Source organism: Elephas maximus, chromosome 3 (assembly GCF_024166365.1).
Source record: "Elephas maximus indicus isolate mEleMax1 chromosome 3, mEleMax1 primary haplotype, whole genome shotgun sequence".
NCBI lineage: Eukaryota > Metazoa > Chordata > Mammalia > Proboscidea > Elephantidae > Elephas > Elephas maximus.
This window is the reverse complement of record NC_064821.1, coordinates 210,625,691-210,649,351: the sequence shown is the minus strand read 5'-3', so window position 1 is coordinate 210,649,351 and position 23,661 is coordinate 210,625,691. Positions and strand designations below refer to the sequence as shown.

The 23,661-nt window shown below is 38.4% G+C and overlaps 1 protein-coding gene across 1 annotated transcript in view; it reads left to right on the top strand.

The window, feature by feature from the left end:
- Positions 1-23,661, top strand: part of SUCO (SUN domain containing ossification factor) — a 137,389-nt gene that overhangs the window by 35,345 nt on the left and 78,383 nt on the right. The window contains exons 2-3 of the mRNA XM_049881200.1: positions 18,941-19,049; positions 21,147-21,257. Of these exons, the coding sequence (XP_049737157.1) occupies positions 18,941-19,049; positions 21,147-21,257 (220 nt within the window). The remainder of the gene's footprint in view (positions 1-18,940; positions 19,050-21,146; positions 21,258-23,661) is intronic.

Sequence of the window (23,661 nt, the reverse complement as noted above, 5' to 3'; positions counted from 1 at the left end):
AAATGGTTGTGTATATTTTCTTTGGTTGAAATCTAAACTGTTCTAGTGTTTTTTTTTTTTATTGCTTTTGATTTCTTAACGTTTGGTTATTGCTGGAGAGAGTATTGGCTTTTTTGTTTCCTGTGTTTTTTTGATTGAAATAATTCACATACAGTGAAATGTTCAGATCTTAACTGTTGTTCAGTTTTGACAAATGCATACACCTGTTCACCAAGTAGTTTCATTATTAGTAATTCCTTCCTTTTTATTGCTGAGTAGTAGTCCATTGTATGAATATACAGGTATGCATGACTTAACATCCGTGGTACCAAAACCAAACTAATTGCAGTGGAGTCCATTCCGACTCATAGCAGCCCCATAGGTCAGAGTAGAACTGCCCCGTAGAGTTTCCAGGGAACACCTCATAGATTTGAATTGCTGACTTTTTGGTTAGCAGCCTTAGCTCTTAACCAGTACACGACCAGGGTTTCCATCCGTGTTAGATTCTGTGAAATAGGACATTGTGTGTGTTAGATCTTGTACAAACGTTATATTACACACAGGAGAGAGGCCTGCGACGCCACCGCTGCGGCCAAGGGACTCCGAGGTTGTCGCTGGTCTGTGGTGCCTCCTGTGGTCCAGCCCACCGCCTCCAGGCAGGCTGCCCTTCTCTCTGCCTGCCTTCCCTGTCCCCCCACCCCCACCCCACGGGCTTTGAACTCTCCCAGCCCCGCCCACCCCTTCTCCACCTCCTCCCCCTGCCGCCTTTCCTGCTCCTCTTCCCACCACCACTGCAGCCCTGACTGCTCAGTGGCTGCCACCACGGGAGGGGTGCGGGCTCTGGCGTCGTGGCACAGGGCACCCTGCCACCCCAGGGCCAGGACTGAGGTGGGACCTGGAGAGCTCGGGAGAAACAGCATCTCTGGGACTTAGCAAAGTATGTCCCATACCTCCTGTTCCCTGATTGGAATTTCTGAACTCTGTGGTAACTTTATGGGACCACAGAGGTGTGTGGGGTCGGTCCTGGCCCGGGCGTTAGGCTTCTGATATCCATACTACAGTTTATTTTCCTATTGATGGGCACTGGACTACTTAACAATTTTTTGGCTTGTAGGAATAAAAAGCTCCTGGTGATACTCCTGTATAAGGCTTTTTTGTGGACATAGCTTTTAGTTCTCTTGGACAAGTACTTAAAGTGGTATTGAAGGATCATAGGGGAGATAAATGTTTAACATTTGAAGAAATTCCCAAAGTAGTTGGGTATCGTGTGCTTCTGGCTGTGATATCCTGAGAATGACACAACATCACTTGTGAAGTATTCCGGCCATGAGTGCATAACCTGAATCTGATCATGGTGAAACGTCAGGACCGTACTATTCAGAAATAAGAAGGACTGCATGCTTCACAAATGTCGGTGCCATGTTAAGATAAAGAAAAAGCAAGAAATTTTCCAGATTAAAAGCGACTAAAGAGACATGGCAAATGCAGGACAGGATCCTAGGCTCAATTCTGTAAAAAATGCTGTAAAGGACAGTTATCAGGTCAATTGACAACATTGGAATATGGACAGTAGATTGAAGTGTGGTGTCAGTCTGCCGTTTACTGAAGTCGATACAGTGGTTATGGAAGATAATAATACCCTTATCCTGTGACAGGACATACTAAAGCACTTAGAGATGAATCAGAGAGAGAGAGAGAAGGGAGGAGGGGAGGGCATGCCCTGTGCAAATGGCAGATGATGGAACAAATGGGGCAAAATGGTAAGATTAGGTTGATATGGATAAAGGGTTTGAGGATGTTCTTCGTACTGTGCTTGTAATTCTTGCGTAAGTTTGAAATTATTTCTAAGTAAAAAGTTGGGGGAAAAAACCCCAAAATTGTCTGGTATGGGATTTCTCCGTCCTTTATGTGAGGTGTGGATTTATCCATTCAAATTTCCTTGTCATTTGTCTATTCCAGTTTTTCTTTTCTTTATGTCCCTTTTTTTCCTAGAAATTTACCCACTTCTCCTAAGTTTTCAAATGTATTTGCATATATAGTTCATAATATTTTATAATTTAAAAAATTGTTATTTCTATAGCTATTTCATCTTTATATAAATTGCATTGACACCTTCACGTCTTTCCTTGATCAATTTTGCTAGAGATTTGTGTTTTTTATATTTCCTTCAAAGAACCAGCTTTTGGTTTTCTTAACCTTTGCAGGTTTTTTCCCCTCTATTTCAGTGATTGCTGGCCTTATAGCCTTCCTTCTTTCTTTGGACTTACACTGTCTTTGATCTTTCTGAGTAGTAACCTTAACTCTTTTTTTTCCTTCAGTCTTTATCTCCTAATGTATTCAAACGCATAGTTTTTCTGCTGTTGTCTAATTACATCCTACCAGTTTTGATATGTATTCTTCAGCTGTAAGTATCTCATAATGTTCCTCGTCATTTCTTCTTTAACTGCAGGGTTATTTAGTTATATAATTTTTTGTTGCCAGACTTGGAGATTTTTAAGCTCTCTTTTTATTATTTCAGATTTTGTTGCAATGTGCTTGGAGAGGATAATCTGTTAAGGTTTTTTTTTTTTTTAATTTTATTGCGCTTTAAGTGAAGTTTACAGCGCAAATTAGTTTCTCATTCAAAAATTTATACACAGCTTATTTTGTGACATTGGTTGCAGTCCCCACAACGTGTCCGCACTCTCCCACTTTCCCTTTCTGCTTTGGATTCCATGTGTCCGTTTGTCCAATTTTTCTGTCCCTTGCTGCCTTCTCGTCTTCACTTTGGGGCAAGTGTTGCCCATTTGATCTGGTATACTTGATTGAACTAAGTAAGACGCATGCTCCTCATGCGTGTTATTATTGTTTGTTTTATAGGCCTGTCTAATCTTTGGCTGAAAAGGTGGACTTCGGGAGTGGATTCAGTTAGCAGGTTGTCAGGGGGCCTCAGTCTCAGGGGTTCCTCCAGTCTCTGTCAGACCATTATGTCTGGTCTGTCTTTGTGAATTTTGGAACATGTTTGTCGTGCTTTGTCCAGGACCCTCTATTGTGATCCTTGTCAGAAAGGTTGCTGGCAGTAGCTTCTGGGCTCAGGCTGGTGGAGGCAATGGTTCATGTGGTCCACTAGTCCTTTGGATTAATATTTTCCTTTTGCCTTTGGTGTTCTTCATTCTCTTTTGCTCAGGACAGGATGGGACCAATAGATGTATCCTAGATGGCCGCTCACAAGCTTTTAAGACCCCAGACACCACTCAGCCAAGTAGGATATAGGGCATTTTCTTTATGAACTACGGCCAATCAACCTAGACGTCCCCCGGGGCCACAGTCCCCAGCCATCAGCCCCAGTAACTCAATCCCTCAAGGTGTTTGGATGTGTCTAAGAAGCTTTGGTGACTTTGCCTTGGTCAAGTTGTGCTGACTTCCCCTATAATGTGTGTCTTTCTCTTCACCAAAGCTAACACTTATCTACTATCTAGTTTGTAATTTTCCCTCCCCAGCTCTCCCCTCCTTTGTAGCCCTCAGAGATTGTTTTTGTGTGTTTTTATGTGTATAAACCTTTTCTTGAGTTTTTGTAATAGTGGTCTCATGCTATATTTGTCCATTTGTGATTGACTTATTTCACTCAGCATAGTGCCTTCCACATTCATTCATGTTGTGAGGTGTTTTCCAGGTTCATCATTGTTCTTTATCATTGTGATTGACTTATATCACTCAGCATAATGCCTTCCACATTCATTCATGTTGTGAGGTGTTTTCCAGGTTCATCATTGTTCTTTATCATTGTGTAGTGTTCCATTGTGTGTATGTACCATAATTTGTTTATCCATTCATCTGTTGATGGGCACTTCGGTTGATTCCATCTTTTTGCTATTGTGAATAATTCTGCAGTGCACATGGGTGTGCATGTGTCTGTTCATGTGAGGGTTCTTATTTCTCTAGGATATAGTCCTAGGAGTGGGATTGCTGGGTCCTATGGTATTTTATTTCTAGCTTTAAGGAAGTGCCATATCCTTTTCCATAGTGGTTGTACCATTTTACAGTCCCACCAGCAATGCATAAGAGTTCCAGTCTCTCTGCAACCTCTCCAGCATTTGTTATTTTCTGTTTTTTTTGGTTAGTCCCAATAATGTAGGGGTGAGATGGTATCTCATTATAGCTTTGATTTGCATTTCTCTGATAGCTAATGATCACAAGCATTTCCTCATGTGTCTGTTAGCCACCTGACTGTCTTCTTTGGTGAAGTGTCTGTTCATATCCTTTGCTCATTTTTAAATTGGATTATTTATCTTTTTGTTGTTGAGGTGTTGAAGTATTTTATAGATTAGACCCTTGTTGGATGTGTCATAGCCAAAAAATTTTTCCCAGTCTGTACGTTCTCTTTTTACTCTTTTTGTGAACTCTTTTGATGAGCATAAGTGTTTAATTTTTAGCGGCTTCCGTTTATCTAGTTTATCTTCTGAAGTTTGTGCAGTGTTAGTTATGGTTTGTATTATATTTTATCATGTGTTAGGGCCCCTAGCATTGTCCCTGTTTTTCTTCCATAATCATGATCTTTTTAGGTTTATATTTAGGTCTTCGACCCATTTTGAGTTAGTTTTTCTGTATGATGTCAGATATGGGTCCTGTTTCATGTTTTTAAAAATGGATATCCAGTTTTGCCAGCATCGTTTGTTAAAAAGATTGTTTTCTCCCTATTTAATGGACTTTGGTCTTTTGCCAAAGATCAGCTGACCATAGGTAGATGGATTTACATTTGGGTTCTTGAGTCTGTTCCATTGGTCTGTGTGTCTGTCGTTGTATCAGTACTAGGCTGTTTTTGACTGCCGGGGCTGTATATAGTAGGTTTTGAGATCAGGTAATGTAAGGCTTCCTACTTTGTCCTTTTTCTTCAGTTATGCTTTGCTTATCCGGGGCCTCTTTCCTTTCCATATAAATTTGGTGATTAGTTTTTCCATCTCAATAAAGAGTGCTCTTGGTATTTGGATCAGGATTGGATTATGTCTGTAGATCGCTTTGGGTAGAATTGACATTTTTACAATTTGAGTCTTCCTGTTCATGAGCATGGTATATTTTTCCATTTATGTAGGTCTCTTGATTTCTTGAAGTAGTGTTTTGTAGTTTTCTTTGTATAAGTCTTTTACATACCTGGTTAGATTTATTCCTAAGTATTTCATTTTTTAGGGGCTATTATAAATGGCATTATTTTCCTAATTTCCTTTTCAAAGTTCTCTTTGTTGGTGTATAGGAATCCAGCTAATTTTTGTTAATCTTGTATCCTGCTACTCTGCTGAATCTTTCTATTAGTTCCGGTAGTCTTCTTGTGGAATCTTTGGGCTTCTCGGTTGTATAGTATCGTATCATGTGCAAACAGGGGTAGTTTTACTTCTTCCTTTACTATTTGGATACCCATTATTTCTTTTTCTTGAGTTATTGCTCTATTTAAATAGGAGTGGAGATAAAAGACATCCTTGTCTTGTTTCCATTCTCAGTGGCAATTCTTCACTCTCATTTCTTGTTATGGATCTGTTCAGATGTTCTCTCTCAGTTTGTGTTAGTCTACGTAGGTAGTGTGTTTCTAGAAATTTGTCCATTTCCTCTAGGTTCTAAAATGTTAAGAGTATAATTTTTCAGAATATTGTGTTATGATCCTTTTTATTTCATTTGGGTCTGTTGGAATGTCCCCCATACCAATTCTTATTTGCTTCCTTTTCTGTTTTTTCTTTTGGTAGTTTAGCCAGTAGTTTTTTAATTTTGTTCAACTTTTGAAAGAACCATAGTTTTGCCTTGATTCTTTTTGTTATTTTTCTGTTCTCTGTTTCGTTTATTTTTCCTCTAATCTTTATTATTTCCTTTACTCTGGTGCCTGTGGGTTGTTTTGCTGTTCTCTATTTGTTTGAGTTGTAGGGCTAACGTTTTGATTTTGGCACATTCTTCTTTTTGATGTTTGCATTTATTGCTGCAAATTGACCTCTGAGTATTGCCTTTGCTGTGTCCCAAAAGTTTTGTTATGATGTGTTTTCATTCATATATGATTCTAGGAATTTTTTAGTTCTCTCTTTTGTGTCTTGTATTACCCAGTTGTTTTGAAGCAAGGTGTCTTAAGTCCATTTTCCTGTTCTAAGTCTTTTTGCGTTGTTTTGTTATTGAGAGCACTTTACCTAGATTGGTATCTGGCTGATGCTATCCTGTGTTCTAGATTCTGGTTGTTGCGTAATGTTGTTGGCTCCCTAACTGAAGGACTCCCTTTAATATTTCTTTTAAGTTTGTGTTGGTTTTTATGAATTCCCTTCATTTCTGTTTATCTGGTAATGTCCTAATTTCACCATCTTATTTGTGAGAGTTTTGTGGAATATATTATTCTTGGTTGGCAGTTTTATTCTTTCAGGGGTTTACATATGTCATCCTATTGCCTTCTCGCCTGTACAGTTTCTGTCGAGTAATCAGAACTTAGTCTTATTGTTTCCCCTTTGTGAGTGAGTTTTTGTTTTTCTCGGGGAGCTCTCAGGATTCTTTCTTCATCTTTGGTTTTGGCAAATGTAATTATGATGTGTCTTGGTGACTGTCTTTTGGGGCCTATCCCATATTGGCTTTGTTGAGCTTCCTGGATGGTCAGCGTTTCATCTTTAATGATATTTTGTAAGTTTTCTTCCAGTAAATATTCCACAGCCCTCTCTGGGTTTTCTATTTTCTTGCCCTGTTCTAGAACTTTGATTACACAAAAATTTTTGCTCTTGACTGTGTCCCACATTTCTCAGGTTTTCTTCTTCTATGGGATTTTCCCCTAAAGTGGCCTCCAGGACTTGTCTTCAATTTCACTGATTTTGTCTTCTGTTGTTTCAAATTTGCTCCTGAAACCTTCTATTGAGTTGTCCATTTCTGAAATTTTGTTGTTTATCTTTTGAATATCTGGTTGCTGTTTTTGTATGATTTCTAGTTGTTTATTTATTTTGACATTTTGTTCTTGTATTCCAGATTTCTTCTATTGCTTTGTCAATGTTTTCCTTGATTTTGGCTATGTTTTCTTTGGTTTTGTCTTTGTTTTCCATGATTTTTTTCTATTTTTTCCTTGGTTTTGTCTGTGTTTTCCTTGATCTCTTTTCTAATCTCTTAGAGAATCCTAAGTATAAGTCTTTTGAATTCCATATCAGGTAGTTCCAGTGCCTTTTCTTCTACCAGAAGGTTATCTGATTCTTTATTTTGATCACTTGCTGGAGCCATTTCTCCTGTCTTTTTATATGTTTTGATATTTTCTGCCATCTCAGAGACATTAAGGTATTTTTTATTTATAGGTAGTATGTTCATTTGCTTCATCCTGCTTTTTTGTTTCATTTTGATATGTCATGGCGTTGGGCTGGATGTGCTTTGTTACTTGCTCGTCTGTGGGCACAGTGGTTCTCACCACCTTGTCTGGGTGGGCAGGGCAGCAGCAGTCAGGGCAAGCCCACTTCCCTGTACACTGGTTTAGTGAGGTGGCTGAGGGCAGACTGGGTGGGTGCTGTCTGCTGCCTGAAGTCAGTTCAGCAGTGTGGGAGTGTTCACAGCCTTTTGCCAGATGGTTGGGGATATTGGATGGGGAGAGTTATGGGCTCTCTTCCCACCATTAAACAGCTGGTCAACTGGCGGGAGGGGATTAGTGGAGTGGGCACAGTGTAATGACATGCCTGAGCACTGGGGGTGCTCTACCATGGCGGTGTGGTGGGAGCCAACAGTGAAGGGGCAAGGTGGTGTACAGGGCTAAGTGGGAAGGAGAAAGAAAGGAAAAAAAAAATGGTGCAGTGGGAGACAGCAGTGAAGGGGGGAGATGGTATATGGGGCTAAGCGGGGCGGGGGGTGGGGAAGAAGAAAGAAAAAAAAGCCATGGGGCAGGAGGAGGTGTAGCCACCTGGCAAGGGCTTTATATTTTGGACATTGGTGGTGGGGACGACTGGGATGGGAGTCGTCTTAGTTATATAGTGCTGCTGTAACAGAAATATCACAAGTGGATGGTTTTAACAAACAGAAATTTATTCTCTCACAGTTTAGGAGGCTAGAAGTCCAGATTCAGGGCACCAGCTCCAGGGGAAGGCTTTTTCTTTCTGTCAGCTCTTGGGGAGGGTCCTTATCATCAGTCTCCCCCTGATCTAGGAGCTTTTCAGTACAGGGTCCCTGTTTCCGAAGGATGCTGTCTGCTCCGGACTCTGCTTTCTTGGTGGTGGGTAGTTTCCCTGTCTCTCTGTTCACTTCTCTTTTATATCTCAAAAGAGACTGACTCAAGATACAGTTTAAACTTGTAGATTGAGTCCTGCCTCATTAACATAATTCCCTTTAATCCTGCCTCATTAACATCATACAGGTAGGATTTACAACACAGGAAAATCACATTAGTTGCAAAATGGTGGACATTCACACAATCCTGGGAATCATGGCCTAGCCAAGTTAACAGCACATTTTCAGGGAATGTAATTAAATCCATAACAGGATTTTTCTTGCTTCTACTCACGAGAAGGGAAAGCATGTTTCTGTGGTTACCAGGTGCTCTGTCTCCTGCTGGGAGCTTTGTGAAGTTGCCTTCCAGTACTCCCTGTCCGGAGTTGTTGGCTGGCTGTGTTTCAAGATGGTGACGCTGTGCCATTTTAGTTGGCAGGGGACCTCCACTCTGTCTCTCCTCTTTCTCTGTTTTCTGTCAGTTTTTTCTTCCATTCAGTGTTTGATCTAGTTCTTAATCCCTTCCTTTGATGCTTAAGTTTGCAGGATTGACGTTTTATCTAGTTTACCTATTTTTCGGGTCTTTGTTGCAGAGGGATGGCATCATGTGTCCGTCTAGGGTGCCAATGTTGGCTCCACCCCTGTTAGGTTTTAAGTCTTTGAAATTTGAGGCATCTTTTGATGTTTTAGTATATGGTCCATATTTAGGAACTATTCCATGTGTGCTTGAAAAGAATGTTTAATTTGCATTGAAGACATACAGTTCTGTCTATTTGATTGGGCTTGTTTCTAATATATACTATAAATCTTAGGTTTTTGTCCCCTTAGTGTATTATTTTGTGAGAGGTAAAGCATTTAGTTCTGTTGTGCATGAGGTCACCATGAGTGGGGGCCAACTAAAAGGCAGCTAACAGCAACAATTGAAACTAGGCAGCTGTAATTTTTGATTATTTTCTTTCCATCTGTCATTTCGTCAATGGTTGTTTTATATGTTTTGAAGAGCTATTGTTAGGTGCTTTTGTATTCATAAACACTATCTCTCTTTTTACTAATAAATGATAAATCTCTTAGTGACCTGATGTTTTTCATCTTAAATTTGATTCTATCAGCTTCATTAAAATTGTTACTGTGATTTTTTTTTTCATATTTTCTCTTTATATCTTTACCCTTTGTTGTTGTTGTTAGGCCGTCAAGTTGATTTCAACTTAAAGCGACCCCATGTGATAGAGTAGAACTGGCACATAGGGTTTTCTAGGCCATAATTTTTACAAGAGCAAATTGCCGGATCTTTCTCCCTGGAGCTGCTGAGTGGGTTTGAGTCACTAACCTTTTGGTTAGCGGTCGAGCACTTAACTGTTGCACCACAAGAGCTCCTTCTTTACTTTATAATGAGTTTAAAATTGTGGCTAACGTTTCCTAACAGGACTTTCGTAGCTAACATAATAAATATCTGGCCACTCTTGGATAGTCTTAAGTGCTTATATGGCTCCCCCAATAAAACTCAGAGTGAAACAGCATTAACTCATTTAAAAGTTTGGCAGGCCCCAGGTTAGGTTTGCTCTCCGTACCCCCACAGTATCAGGCTTGTCTTATTTGCATATTAGCATGTTGCTTATTGCCCATTGATGTGTTTTCTTTTCTCTTGGGTAAGTACCTAGGAGTGGAATGGCTGTATCATATGGTAAGCGTGTATTTTACTTTTAAGAAATGCCAAATTGTTTTCCAAAGTTGTTGTTGTTGCTCTTAGGTGCCATTGAGTCGGTTCCAACTCATAGCGACCCTACGTACTACAGAACAAAACACTGCCCGGTTCTGCGCCATGCTCACAATCATTATGCTTGAGCCCATTGTTGGAGCCACAGTGTCACTCCATCTCGTTGACGGTCTTCCTCTGTTTCGCTGATCCTGTTTCCAAAGTGGTTGTACCATTTTACATTCCCACCAGCAATGTGTGAGTTTTAGTCCTGCCACATCTCCACCAACATTTGGTTTGTTCAGCCTTTTTAATCTTGGCTATTCTAATACCCCTTGACGTCGAGTCGACTTTGACTCATAGCGACCCTATAGGACAAAGTAGAACTGCCCCATATGGTTTCCAAGGAGTGCCTGGTGGATTCGAACTACTGACTTTTTGGTTAGCAGCCGTAGCTCTTAACTGCTATGCCACCAGGGTTTCCAGCTATTCTAATAGGTCTGTAAAACCAAAACTTGTGGCCAAGTGGGTTCCAACTCATGGCGTTCCCTCCTGAATTGTACAAGTAGAAATTGTTGAAATAGATAGTGTATCTTTGGCCGTATATACTTTCACCAAAAAACAAACGAACAAAAACCCTATGTACCACAACAGTCCAGTGCACGGGCGGTCATAGAAATGATGCAGGACTGGGCAGCACTTTGTTCTATTGTGCATGGGGTCGCTATGAGTCGGGGGTCAACTCTACAGCAGCTGAGAACAACAACAGTCGTGTGACAAAGTGCCATCAAGCCGTTATGGTGTGATCCACTGGCTCGTAACCATGGAGTGCATATCTGATTCACCAAGGGGAATTTTTTTTTTTTTTAAATGAGGACCCCATTAGTACAGACTCATTCTTGTTCATTAGGATTTGAGGGGATTTACGGTGTTTCCTTTTGTTTAAATTTTCTTTACTGTTTTTAGATTGATAGATGCCATTGAATCGACTCTGACTCATGGCAACGTTATGTACAACAGAACAAAACAGTGCCAAGGCCTATGTCGTTTAAATCCTCATGATTGCTGGCATGTTCAAGTCCATGGTTGCAGCCTTGTGCCAGTCCATCTCACTGAGGGTCTTCCTCACCCTCACTGGCCCTCCATTTCACCAAGCATGATGTTTTCCTCCAGCAATTGATCCCTCCTCATGACGTGTCTGAAGCAAATGAGTCGGACAGTGTTCTGTTGTGATCCATAAGGTTTTCAGTGGTTAATTTTTAGAAGTAGATTGCCAGGCCTTTCTTCCTAGTCTGTCTTGCTATGGAATCTTCACTGAAACCTATCCACCATGAGTGACCAGCTTTTGAAATGCTGGAGGCATAGCTTCCAGCATCACAGCAACCTGTAAGCTACCACAGTACAACAAACTGATAGACGAGTGGTGGCTACTCTTATTAAAAAAAAAAAAAATTAGTTGGTGATAATTTTTATTTATTTTAGGCTTTTTTTTTATGCAGAATCCTCTAATATTTCAGAGGACTGACACTCATACAGATTATCTGGTATCATGTACATGCATGTCTTCTATAACTCCGATGGTAAGTTCCTCGAGGGCAAAGTCTCTATAATTTTGAATCTCCAGTGGAGGCTGAATTTTTTGTGCCCACTAAAAAACTCACAAGGATACCTACTTTAAGTAACATCTGTCCTTAAAGAGGAACTGATAAGTTAGAGGTGTTTAAGTGATATCATTGACACAGCTGTAATGAAGGAGAGGAACAGGGTAGATAGGGTAAGTGAAGTATCACATATCAGTGTCAGGGCAGATCGGTTTATGTATACTATCTTTTTTTTTTTTCCTGGAAAAAGTGCTTCAGTACCTCATTTAGGTGGGATACCTTCTGAATATCCAGAGTAATGGCAGTAATTAATCTTAAATATTAAATTTCAAAACCTGAAGCTGTTAGGGTAATGGGATTTGATTGTATGAGAGTAAAAACAAAACCATGAGGTTTAATGTAATTGGCAATCTTTTACCACTAACGTGGGTATTAGGGTTTACACATACATACATACATACATAGTTCTTGATTATAAGACTAATACATGCTCATGGTAGAAATTTAGAAAACACAGAAAGGAATAAAGAAAAGGAGGGGACCTAAGTACCAAAATTCCAGGACCCACAGTTTTGGATATTTTCTTCCCAACTTTTTGCTGTCCTGAAAGGGCGGGGGGGTGGGGGTGGGGAGGAATATATATATATCTATGCATATATATGTAAATTTTGTGTCTTATTCCTAACATTGTAACATAAACACTTTCCAATAGAAAGGGTCACTAAACATTATTTTTACATTTTCTTTAAAGTTTTTGAATAGACAGTATATTCACATGGTTCAAAATTTAAAAGACAGATGATACAGTGAAAAATATACTTTTGTGGTCCTTGCCCAGCTACCCACTTTTCCTCTTCGGAGGTAACTAAGGTTTTTTTTTTTTTTTTAAACCCTTCCAGAGAAATTTATACACATGCAAGCAAATACCTTTTTTATACACGTTGTAACATGCTATATGTGTCACTATGTACGTGCTCTCCCCCTCTTTATTTTTTAGTTTTAAATATTATCAAAGTAATACAAGTACTTTTTTTTTTCTTTACATATTTCAGGTGAAAGTTTACACAGCAAATTAGGTTCCCATTTGACTATTTTTATAGTTTGTTCTGTGACGTTGGTTATAATTTTCACAGTGTGTCAGCATTCTCATTATTTCCATTCTGTTCTGTTTCCGTTCACCTAGATTCCCTTCCCGTCCTTGTCTTCTCATCTTTGCTTTTGGGTAACTGTTGACTGTTGGCCTCATATATTTGACTGCTTAAGGGAACATGTTACTCATGGGTGATATTGTTTGTTTTATAAGCCAATCTATTATTTGGCTGAAAGGTGACCTCCAGGAGTTGCTTCAGTTCCAAGTTCAAAGGACATTTTAGGACTGTAGTCTCAGAGTTTCCTCTAGTCTGTATGTGTCCAGTAAGTCTGGCCTTTGTTAGTAATTTGAATTTTGTTTTACATTCTGTCCCTGGTCAGAACGGTTGGTAGTGGTAGCCAGGGACCATCTAGTTCTTCCAGTCTCAGGCTAGAAGAGGCCGTGGTTCATGCAGGCTGTTAGTCCTGTGGACTAGTTTCTTCTTTGAGTCTTTGGTTTCCTTCCTTCTCTTTTGCTCTAGATGAGTAGAGACCAATAGTTGCAGCTTAGATGGCTGCTCGCAAGCTCTAAGACCCCAGACGCCACTCACCAAGCTAGGATGTAGAACATTATCATTATCAACTGTGTTACAGCAGTTGACTGAGCTGTCCCACAAGACTATGGTTCTAAGCCCTTTAACCCATAGAGCCAATCCTGAGAGGTTTTTGGCTGTGTCTAGGAAGTCACCATCACCGTGGCTGCTGTGTGCTTTGTTTTGTATGTGAATATATACACAGGACACACATACATGTATATACATGTGCCTACAGATAGACCTGTACGTGAATGCTCATGTACTTGCATATATAAAAAATATATATATACACATATGTGCATAATATCTACGTATGTAACCATACACATATGTTTTGGTTATTATTACTTTTTGCAAAATTGTATATGTTATAGCATTTACCGAAATTGTCCCTTTTTCTTGTATACTTCTCAGTGTCTTCATTTACCTTGGTCAAGTTGTGCAGACTTCACTCATATTTGATTATTGCCTTTCCCATCACCAGAAATAACAAGTGTCTACTATCTAGATCTCTTCTCCTTCCCCCCACCCCTTGTTACCATCAAAGAACATTGCTTTCTATGTCTACCTGTTCTTGACTTTTTATAAAAGCAAGACCATACAATATTTGTCCTTTTGTGATTGACTTATTTTACTCAGCATAATGCCCTCTAGATTCATCTATGTTATAAGATGTTTCGTAGACTCCTCCTTATTCCTTATAATTGCAGTGTATTCCACTGTATGTATGTACCACAGTTTATTTATCCATTCATCCGTTGATGGGCACTTAGGTTGTTTCCATCTTTTGCTTTTGTGCATAATGCCACAGTGAACATAGGTGTGCGTATGTCTGTGTCATTGCTCTTATATCTCTTGGATATTTACCTCGGGGTTGGATTGCTGGATCATAAGGTATTTCTATTTCCAGCTTTTTGAGAAAGTGTCATACTGTTTTCCATGGTGGTTGTACCATTTTACATTCCCACCAGCAGTTTATAAGCGTTCCAGCCTCCGCACGGCTTGGCAGCATTTGTTATTTTCTGTTTTAGCAAGGCTGAAATGGTGTCTCATTATAGTTTTGATTTGCATCTCTTAAAGTCAGGAAAGGTATGCATCAGGGTTATTTCCTTTCACCATACCTGTTCAATCTGTATGCTGAGCAAATAATCCGAAAAGCTGGACTACATGGAGAAGAAAGGGGCATCAGGATTGGAGGAAGAGTCGTTTACAACCTGTGTTACGCAGGTGACACAACCTTGCTTGCTGAGAGTGAAGAGGACTTGAAGCACTAATGAACATCAAAGACCACAGCCTTCAGTATGGATTACACCTCAAGTTAAAACAAAAATCCTCACAACTGGACCAATAAGCAACATTGTGATAAACAGAGAAGATTGAGATTCTCGAGGATTTCATTTTGCTTGGATTCACAATCAACACCCATGGAAGCAGCAGTCAAGAAATCAAAAGATGCATTGCATGGGGCAAATCTGCTACAAGAGATCTCCTTAAAGTGTTAAAAAGCAAAGATGTCACCTTGGCGACTAAGGTGTACCTGACCCAAGCCGAGGTGTTTTCAGTTGCCTCCTATGTGTGTGAAAGCTGGACAATGAATAAGGAAGACTGAAGAAGAATTGACGCCTTTGAATTGTTGTGTTAGTGAAGAATACTGAATATACCATGGACTCCCAAAAGGATGAACAAATCTGTCTTGGAAGAAGTACAACCAGAATGCTCCTTAGAAGCGAGGATGGTGCGACTATGTCTCACATACTTTGGACATGTTGGCAGGAGGGATTGGTCCTGGAGAAGGACATCATGCTTGGCAGAGTACAGGGTCAGTGGAAAAGAGGAAGACCTTCAATGAGGTTGATTGACACAGTGGCTGCAACAATGGGTTCAAACATAACAATGATTGTGAGAATGGCGCAGGACAGGCCAGTGTTTAGTTCTGTTGTATGTAGGGTTTCTGTGAGTCAAAACCGACCCAATGGCACCTAACAACAACAACGGATAATGATGGTGAGCATCTTTTCATATGTTTGTTGGCCAGTTGAATATCCTCTTTGGTGAAGTGTCTGTGCATATCCTTTGCCCATGTTTTGATTGGATTGTTTGTCTTTTGGTTGAGTTGTTGATATTTTCCATATGTTTTAGAGATTAGACCCTTGTCTGATATGTCATTGCCATGGATTTTTTCCCCAGTCTGTAGGTTCTCTTTGTACTTTGTTCATAAAGTCTTTTAATGAATATAAGTAATTTTTAGGAGGTCCCGGTTGCTTAATTTATCTTCAGTTGTTCTTGCATGTTTAGTTGTGTTTGATAGACTATTTATGCCAAAAATTAGGTCCCCTAGTTTTATCCCTGTGTTACCTTCCAGGAACTTTATCTTCTTAGCTTTAACATTTAGGTCTCTGATCCTTCTGTGTTAGTTTTTATATTTGGTGTGAGGTATGGATCCTGTTTCATTTTTCTGCAAACAGATACCCAGTTTTGCCAGTATCATTTGTTAAAGAGACTGTTTGTTCCCCATTGAATGGACTTTGACCCTTTGTCGAAGATCAGCTGCTGATAGATGTGCAAAGAGCTTTAAAAGTCAAATAGTTCTAAAAGGTTTGTTTTGCAAAGAAACCATTCCCTCCTTCCCATTTCCCCATTTTACATCTTCAGGGAAAAATTTAATCTCTTAGTTTATTAATTTGGTATTTATCTTTTTGTCTCTGAAATAGTTGCTTTAATATCAACTTTGGGAATTTAATATCACTTTTGACATTTTACGGAAACCCTGGTGGATGAGTCGGAATTGACTCAATGGCAGTGGGTTTTTTCTGGTGGCGTAGTGGTTAAGTGCTAGCGAAGAGGTCAGCAGTTGGAATCTACCAGGTGCTCCTTGGAAACTCCATGGGGCAGTTCTACTCTGCCCTACAGGATCACTATGAGTTGGAATCGACTCAACAGCAACAGGTTTGGTTTTTGGTTTTGACTTTTTACTGGAGATGATCAGATTCTCATAACTACGTGCTGCTAGTAATATAGTTCTGTCACAATTTGGGTTGGATTCAATATTTACACTAGTATGGCTATGTAAATGCTGTTCACAGTTGAGTCAGGCAGTAAATTATTTTCGTTTTCTCTATTTTTGGTTTTTTTTTTTAATTAATATCTTGTTTATTTTGTTATTACATACTCTTTGCCAGTTTCGTTTAAGTCTCTAGTGGGACTTTCAAACACTCATCAGGTGCCCTATAAGTTTCATCCTCCTGAAGGAGTTTGTTCTGGAGTTTCTGATTACTGCCAGTCTGGACAGGTTGCCTTCTGTTCTTTGTGCACTGCTGTTCTGGAATTTCTTTCCAGTCAGCTGGGGGATTCCTTTTGCCTTTCTCATCTCAGTACCATATATTTTTTAATTATTGTGGTTTCCTATAGCAAAGAATCTTCTTTGCTATTTTGGCTTTTTTTTTTTTTTTTTAATGTAAAGATCAGAGCCAGTCTGTTTAATAATAATAAAAAAAAAGTTTTTACCTTCTCAGTATGTGGTTTTCAAATCTTTTATATTCATTTGAATTATATGAAGTTGACTTTTTTTAAGTAAAAGAATGTCAAATATTGGCAATTTCAAACAATTCTGCTTAATAGCACATTTCTTGCTAAATTTATACCTACATATTTTATCGTTTCTATTTTTTTTATTCTAAAGGTGGACTTTTCTTCATCTGATAACTAACTGGTGGTGGTGATTTGAGTATAAAAACTATATTGATTTCTGTTTCTTAATTTTATACCCAGTACTTAAAAATTCTTTTAATAACAATTGCTTCTAATTTTCCACACATAACAAGCTCATGGGAAACCGTGGTGGCGTGGTGATTAAGAGCTACGACTGCTAACCAAAAAGATCAGCGGTTCAGATCTACCAGGTGCTCCTGGAAACTCTGTGGGGCACTTCTTTCTACTCAGTCCTACAGGGTCGCCATGAATTGGAATCGACTCGACGGCAGCGGGCTGGGTTTTATAAGCTCATTATTTGTAACTAATGATAATTTTACTGTTTTTCCCATTTTTATATTTCCTTTACTCTCTAGTGATAATGAACATTTTTGTCTTGTTTCAGACCTAAATAGGGGTCCTTTTAGGTTTCTTTACTAAGTATGATAATGGACTTTAGGCTTATTTATTATGTGCATATGTTTCCCATGTTAAATATCTACTTATTTCTATTTTATAGTTGTACAAATCTTGATGGATGTGTAAGTTTATCTGTCTTTCATTGACTGTGGAAATAATCATGGATATTTTTTCTTGGTATCTTTGCCTGGCAAACTAGATATTGAACCACTTTTGAATTTCAGAGCTAAACTCTATTTGATCGTAACAGTACTATATTATCCCTTTGGTATGTTCTTAGAGTCTTTTTATTTTTTATTGTACTTTAGATGAAGGTTTATAGAGCAAATTAATTTCTCGTTAAACAATTAGGATACGTTTTGTTTTGTGACACTGGCTGTCAACCTCATGACATGTCCAGATTCTCCTCTTCTTGGCCTTGGGTTCCCCGTTACCAGTTTTCCTGGCCTCTTCTGCCTTCTCACCCGTGCCTCTGGGCTGGTGTGCTCATTTAGTTTCATTTTATTTTATGGGCTTGTCTAATCTTTGGCTGAAGGGAGAACCTCAGGAGTGACTTTAATACTGAGTTAAAATGGTGTCCGGCAGCTATACTCTTGGGTTTTCTCTAGTCTTTTTCAGACCAGTAATTCTGGTCTTTTTTTGTGAGTGAGAGTTTTGTTCTACATTTTTCTCCAGGTCTGTCTGGGACTTTCTATTGTGATTGTTGTCAGAGCAGTTGGTGGTGGTAGCCGAGCACCATCTAGTTGTGTTGGACTCAGTATGGTGGAGGCTGTGGTAGTTGTGGTCCATTAGTCCTTTGGACTCATCTTTCCTTGTGTCTTTGGTTTCCCTCATTTTCCGTTGCTGCAGACCAGGTGGGACCAGTAGAGTGTTTTAGATGGCCACTCACAAGCTTTTAAGACTGCAGAAGCTACTCATCAAAGTAGAATGTAGAACATTTTCTTTATAAACTATGTTATGCCAGTTGAGCTGAACATTCCCTGAGACCATGGTCCCTAGCCCTCAGCCCAGTAATTTGGTCTCTCAGGGAGTTTGGATGTGTCTGAAGCTTCCATGACCTTACCTTGGTCAAGTTGTGGTAACTTCCCCAGTATTGTGTATTGTCTTACCCTTCACCAAAGTCACCGCTTATCTGTTGTCTGGTGTTTTTCCCTCCCCACCCTTCCCCTTTCTAATAAGTCTTTATTATTTTTATTGTTTTCTTTAGTAATTTTACATCTGAATTCATAAGCCCTACTGATCTGTAGTTTTCATTTGTGTCTGTGCTATTTGTTAATTTTTGATATCACTGTTAATGTTCCCAATATAAAAATAATTTGGGTGCTTTACTTCTATACTTCAAAACAGTTTAGGTAGCTTTAGAATTACTGTTCTTAAATATTTGGTAAAATTTACTGTATCATTGGCACATGTAGTTTTTAGGATGTTAGGTCTTTGACAACTTTCTCTATCCCTTCTGTGATAATTACCAGATATAGTTTCTGTGAAATCTTTTCTTGTACTTTTCATAGATTTCATCATAACTTACTTGCAATGCTGTTAACACTGCATGTGTTTTCTTAGGGTATTAAATAAAACACCCTCGTGTTATGTACATTAAATTGTTAAGTTCTTAAGGGCATTGGGATAGGAACCATCTTGTGCTATTTATTCAAATTCTAGCCCTTGGTGGGGAATATGTTGACATAATTTTTTTCCTTTTTTTTGTGGTGGTGGTGTGTGTTTTACAGGCTTCCCAGTTGGCATGTATGTTGTAAAGAGAGTTCTTCAGCTTCGTCATATTACTCTCAAGATGACAATTGCGCACTAGAAAATGAAGATGTACAATTGCAGAAAAAGGTACCTTAAATAAAGTTGACAATGTAATGTGTGTGTCGGCTTTCGAAGATTCTCAAAGCATTCTGAATAAAAATAATTTCAAAAATATGCCACAGTTTTTGGTGGGAGATTCGTATTTTTCCTTAGTATAATCTAAGGAGTTAGTCAGCTACTTCTTTAATTAAAATAAATCTGAGGTAGTTATATATTTATTACTGATGCTCATGTTTGGAATGATGTAACATCGGGAGTCCTATGGAAGGGAAAAAAACAGTGCCTGTTCAGAGTACTGAAAGCCAGTGCCTCCCTTTTTTATGCTTTCAATAGTTGAAGGGTTTCTAAAGAAATCTCAGTCTTCTAAATTAAAAAAAAAAAATTGGAAATAAGGTTTACTAGGAGAGTCTCCAGTCAATGACTTTGTAGTTGGTTTTATATAAGGAGGTTGGGTAAATAGACATACTCCAGAAATAACTATGCTCTCTAAATTGTTTATTATTTTATCTTTTAACTGATTAAAAGGTGGGTATTGACTAAATTTGGCTTTTTTTCCCCAAAATTCAATGCATCTGTTTTAAATTACAGAATAATTTATATTGACTATAAAATATTCTTATTCATATCTCATTCCCCTCCCCAAAGGAGCCACAGTTTACTATTTGTTGTATAAACTTTCAGACCTTTTCCTGTGAGTATAGGTATACCTTTATATATCATACAAATTAATATTTTTATTTTCACTAAAATGTCATAAATATCCTACAACCTGACACCCCCTTTTACAGTTGACTTCCCCAATGGTATCTCATGGACATCTTTCCATGTCGCTATATTCTTAATGGCTGCAATTTTATTCTAGTGTATGGGTAATCTATTAACTTATCCTAGCGTATGGATAATCTATTAACCATGTCTGCATTGATGGACTTCCATATTGCTTCCCAGCTGTGTGTGTGTGTGCATGTATGCATGTGTGTATCAACACATATTTATCATTACATTTACATGCTTGGGTTTCTCTTTTTTGCGGGGAGAGGTGGAGATGATATATTCCTAGAAATGGATTATTTAAATTTTTGAGTTGTGTAGGGTATATTTCTGGAATGGAGCATTTCAAATTTGTAGACTGTTGCCACATAGCCCTACAAAAAGACTATTATACTTTCACCTACAGTTTATAAGACTTAGATCTAATCTCATCTATGAGAAATTTGACGAATAATATAGTAATGAGTTTAAGTGAAGCATTAAGGGACGAAAACATATTTTCTTAGTAAACAGGTAGGTACCTCGTATGTGCTAGAGAGGCTAACATACACAAAGATGAATATGAACCTTGTTTTTAGGAAACTTACACTCTAGAAGAGACATTTAAAGACATATAGACACCTGAATTGCTAACTTGAAAGTGAGTAAGTGCAAAAGAGACACGAGGCTGAAGTGCTGTGTGGGCATTCATTCATCAGATCCTTAGTGAAATTTTACTGTGTGCTTAACACAGAGTTCTGGGTGATAGGAGTACAGTGCTCATTAAGGCATCAAATGAGATTCTTGAGCTCAGGCTGCTGTTGTTGTTAGGTTCCGACTCATAGCGATCCTATGCACAACAGAACGAAACACTGCCCGGACCTGTGCCATCCTCACAATTGTTGTTATGCTTGAGCCCATTGTTGCAGTCACTGTGTCAGTCCGTCTCGTTGAGGGTCTTCCTCTTTTTTGCTGACTCTCTACTTTACCAAGCATGATGTCCTTCTCCAGGGACTGATCCCTCCTGACAACATGTCCAAAGTATGTGAGATATAGTCTTCCTTGCTTCCAAGGAGCATTCTGGTTGTACTTCTTCCAAGACAGATCTGTTCATTCTTCTGGCAGTCCATGGTACATTCAGTATTCCTCACCAGCACCACAATTCAAAAGCGTCACGAGCTCAGGTAGCATTCATTTTAGTTGTAGTGGTGAGGAGGGGTGTGCAGAGAGATAGATAATAAACATGTAAATAAAAATAATTAGAATCAAATACATACATCACTTTTATTATATAAAAGGAGATGTTCTTTAATATTGCTTTAGGTGTGTTTTGTGAAACAATTTTTTCAGTTATTCTCTTTTGTTGTAATATAGGTTGGAAGAGAGCGACCTATCAATGCCGAATTAGCAGAAAAAGTGGATTCAAATTTACCTGTCCCTCCAGAAGAGCATAAATTGAAAGATGACTGCATTGTGGATGTACAAGTAAGCTATGTTCCTTTAATTTTTAATAATATACTTTTTCAAACTACTTCACATGATAGAAAAGCTCTATTTGGTCACCATATAATATATTGCTAATTTTTCTTTTTGAAATACAATGCAACTGGCCTGAAGACTGTTAACCTACTAATAATATTACTTTTGAGAAAGCATGTAATTTTAGATTTAACAATATATATGACTATTCTCTTTACAGTAAAAGTTTGGATATAAATCCTCATTAACTGTCTTGGTTACCTAGTGCTGCTGTACAAAAATACCACAGATGGGTAGCTTTAAAAAAAAAACAGAAGTTTATTGTCTCACAGTTTTGGAGGCTAGAAGTTCAAATCACGAGGGGTGGCGGGGCAGGGAGGGGGGTCCTTCCTGTTGGGAGTCCTAGGTGTTCCTTGGCATTCCTCAGCTTGTAGACTGTTCCTGACTTGTCTCCTCCCCTTGTGTGTGTGTGTCCCTCTCTTTGAGTCTGTTTTTCCTTTTTATAAGACACCACTTGGTGTTTGACTTAGGACCCATCCAATCAGAAATGGCCTCGTTAACATAGCAAAAGAAAACATTCTTATTTCCAGGCAGGGTCAGATTAACAGATACTGGAGATAGAATTTCTGCATATGTTTTTGGGGGACACAATTCAGCATATAACATCTTCTTAGGTTCCATTTTGGCTTGTTATAATATATCTCATGTCTTCAGATTTTTAGATGTCAGGAAAAATTTTTTCTAACCTTCGTTTACAACTCAAGAAAGTATTTGCATATAGCAATCAGTATTTTAATACTTACATTTTATTACTTTTGTGGAATAGCAATTCACAATTAATAGGTTAAAATATGTTCTTTCCCTTTTTTCTATCATACTACATTCTGAATATTGTTTTCCACCTTGTGTACCAGATTTTGTGAAAGATACTAAAAACAAGAGTATATATACTGTAAGCTGATCAGGAAGTCTCTGGATGATGCCAAGGGTTAATATGCTCCACTGCTAACCAAAAGGTTGGAGGTTTGAGACCACCTAGAGGTGACTCAGAAGAAAAGCCTTGTGGTCCACGCCTGAAAAATCAGCCATTGAAAATCCTGTGGAGCATTGTTCTACTCCGACACACACGGGGTCACCATGAGTTGGGATCAAGTCAATGGCGAGTGGCCTTAAGCTGACCAGCTGAAGCACCTGGAAACTGTTTAGTATTAGGGATGTCTGAAGGAACTCCCCGTATTTGCTCTGGAGAAAGAAGATTTAGGAGATACTACTGTATTTTTATGTAAATAACGCTCACCTTCTGTGTTTGTCAGGCCTGCCTTCCCCTGGCAGAATTATTTTTGTAAGACTGCTATGCTAATTTTTTTACACTTATAAAAAAAATTGGCATAGCAGCACTTATGAAAATACCTGGTAGGGGAGCACACTTGGCAAACAAACGTAGAAGGTGTGTGCTGTTTGCATAAATATACAATAGATATTTCACCTATTAACAAAAACAAATTCCAACTCAAAATGAAGGAATTTTTTTTTTCATTCAGCCAGAACTATTTTATAGCTTAATTGTTATCTAAAGAGATATAGTGAGACTTCTTTTACTGTTTTCCAGAAGACACTTGTCAAAGGTTTGTAAGGGTAAAAGTGATTTCTGTAGCCCTTCCAATTATATGACTGTCCTGAATAGCCCTGCCATTGTTACTTTTCTAGAATTACTTTTATCATGATGTACTCTTGCTGAAATCCTTTGAAGCACTTACTGTATCTTATAGACCTGTGCTATTCAGTACAGTAGCCACTAGTCACATGTGGCTGATGAGCACTTAAAGTTTGGCCAGTACAAACTGAGATTTGCTGTAAGAATCAAATACACATTGAAGACTTAATTAAAAAAAAAATTGTAAAATATCTCATTAATTTTCTATATTGATTACAATTTGAAATGATAATATTTAGAGTATGTTGAGCCAAATAAAATATATTGCTAAAATTAATTTCATTGGTTTATTTTTACTCTTTTTCATAAATGATTAGAAAATTTGGCTTGCGTTATATGGTGTATCGGACAATGCTGTTTGTCATAGACCAAAATACTGTAATAGTCCTTTTCTCAAAGCCTCCACCATAAAAATGGAATCTACCTTTTGCTTTTGTTTGTGAATTTCCAATTTCGTTTAAAATAATTCTCTCAAATGATCACACTTTGTATTCTGCTGACTTCGTGTTTTCTTTCTGCTTCCTTGCTGGCCCAAGCCCTCCTTTCAAAGGCCTAGCTCTTAGTCCATAATAGTTCATAATCTCGTACCTTTCATTTGATATTCATTTTTTTAAATAATATTTTACTGTGTTTTTGGTGAAAGTTACACAGCAAATTAAGTTTCCATTTAACAATTTCCTATACAAATTATTTGGT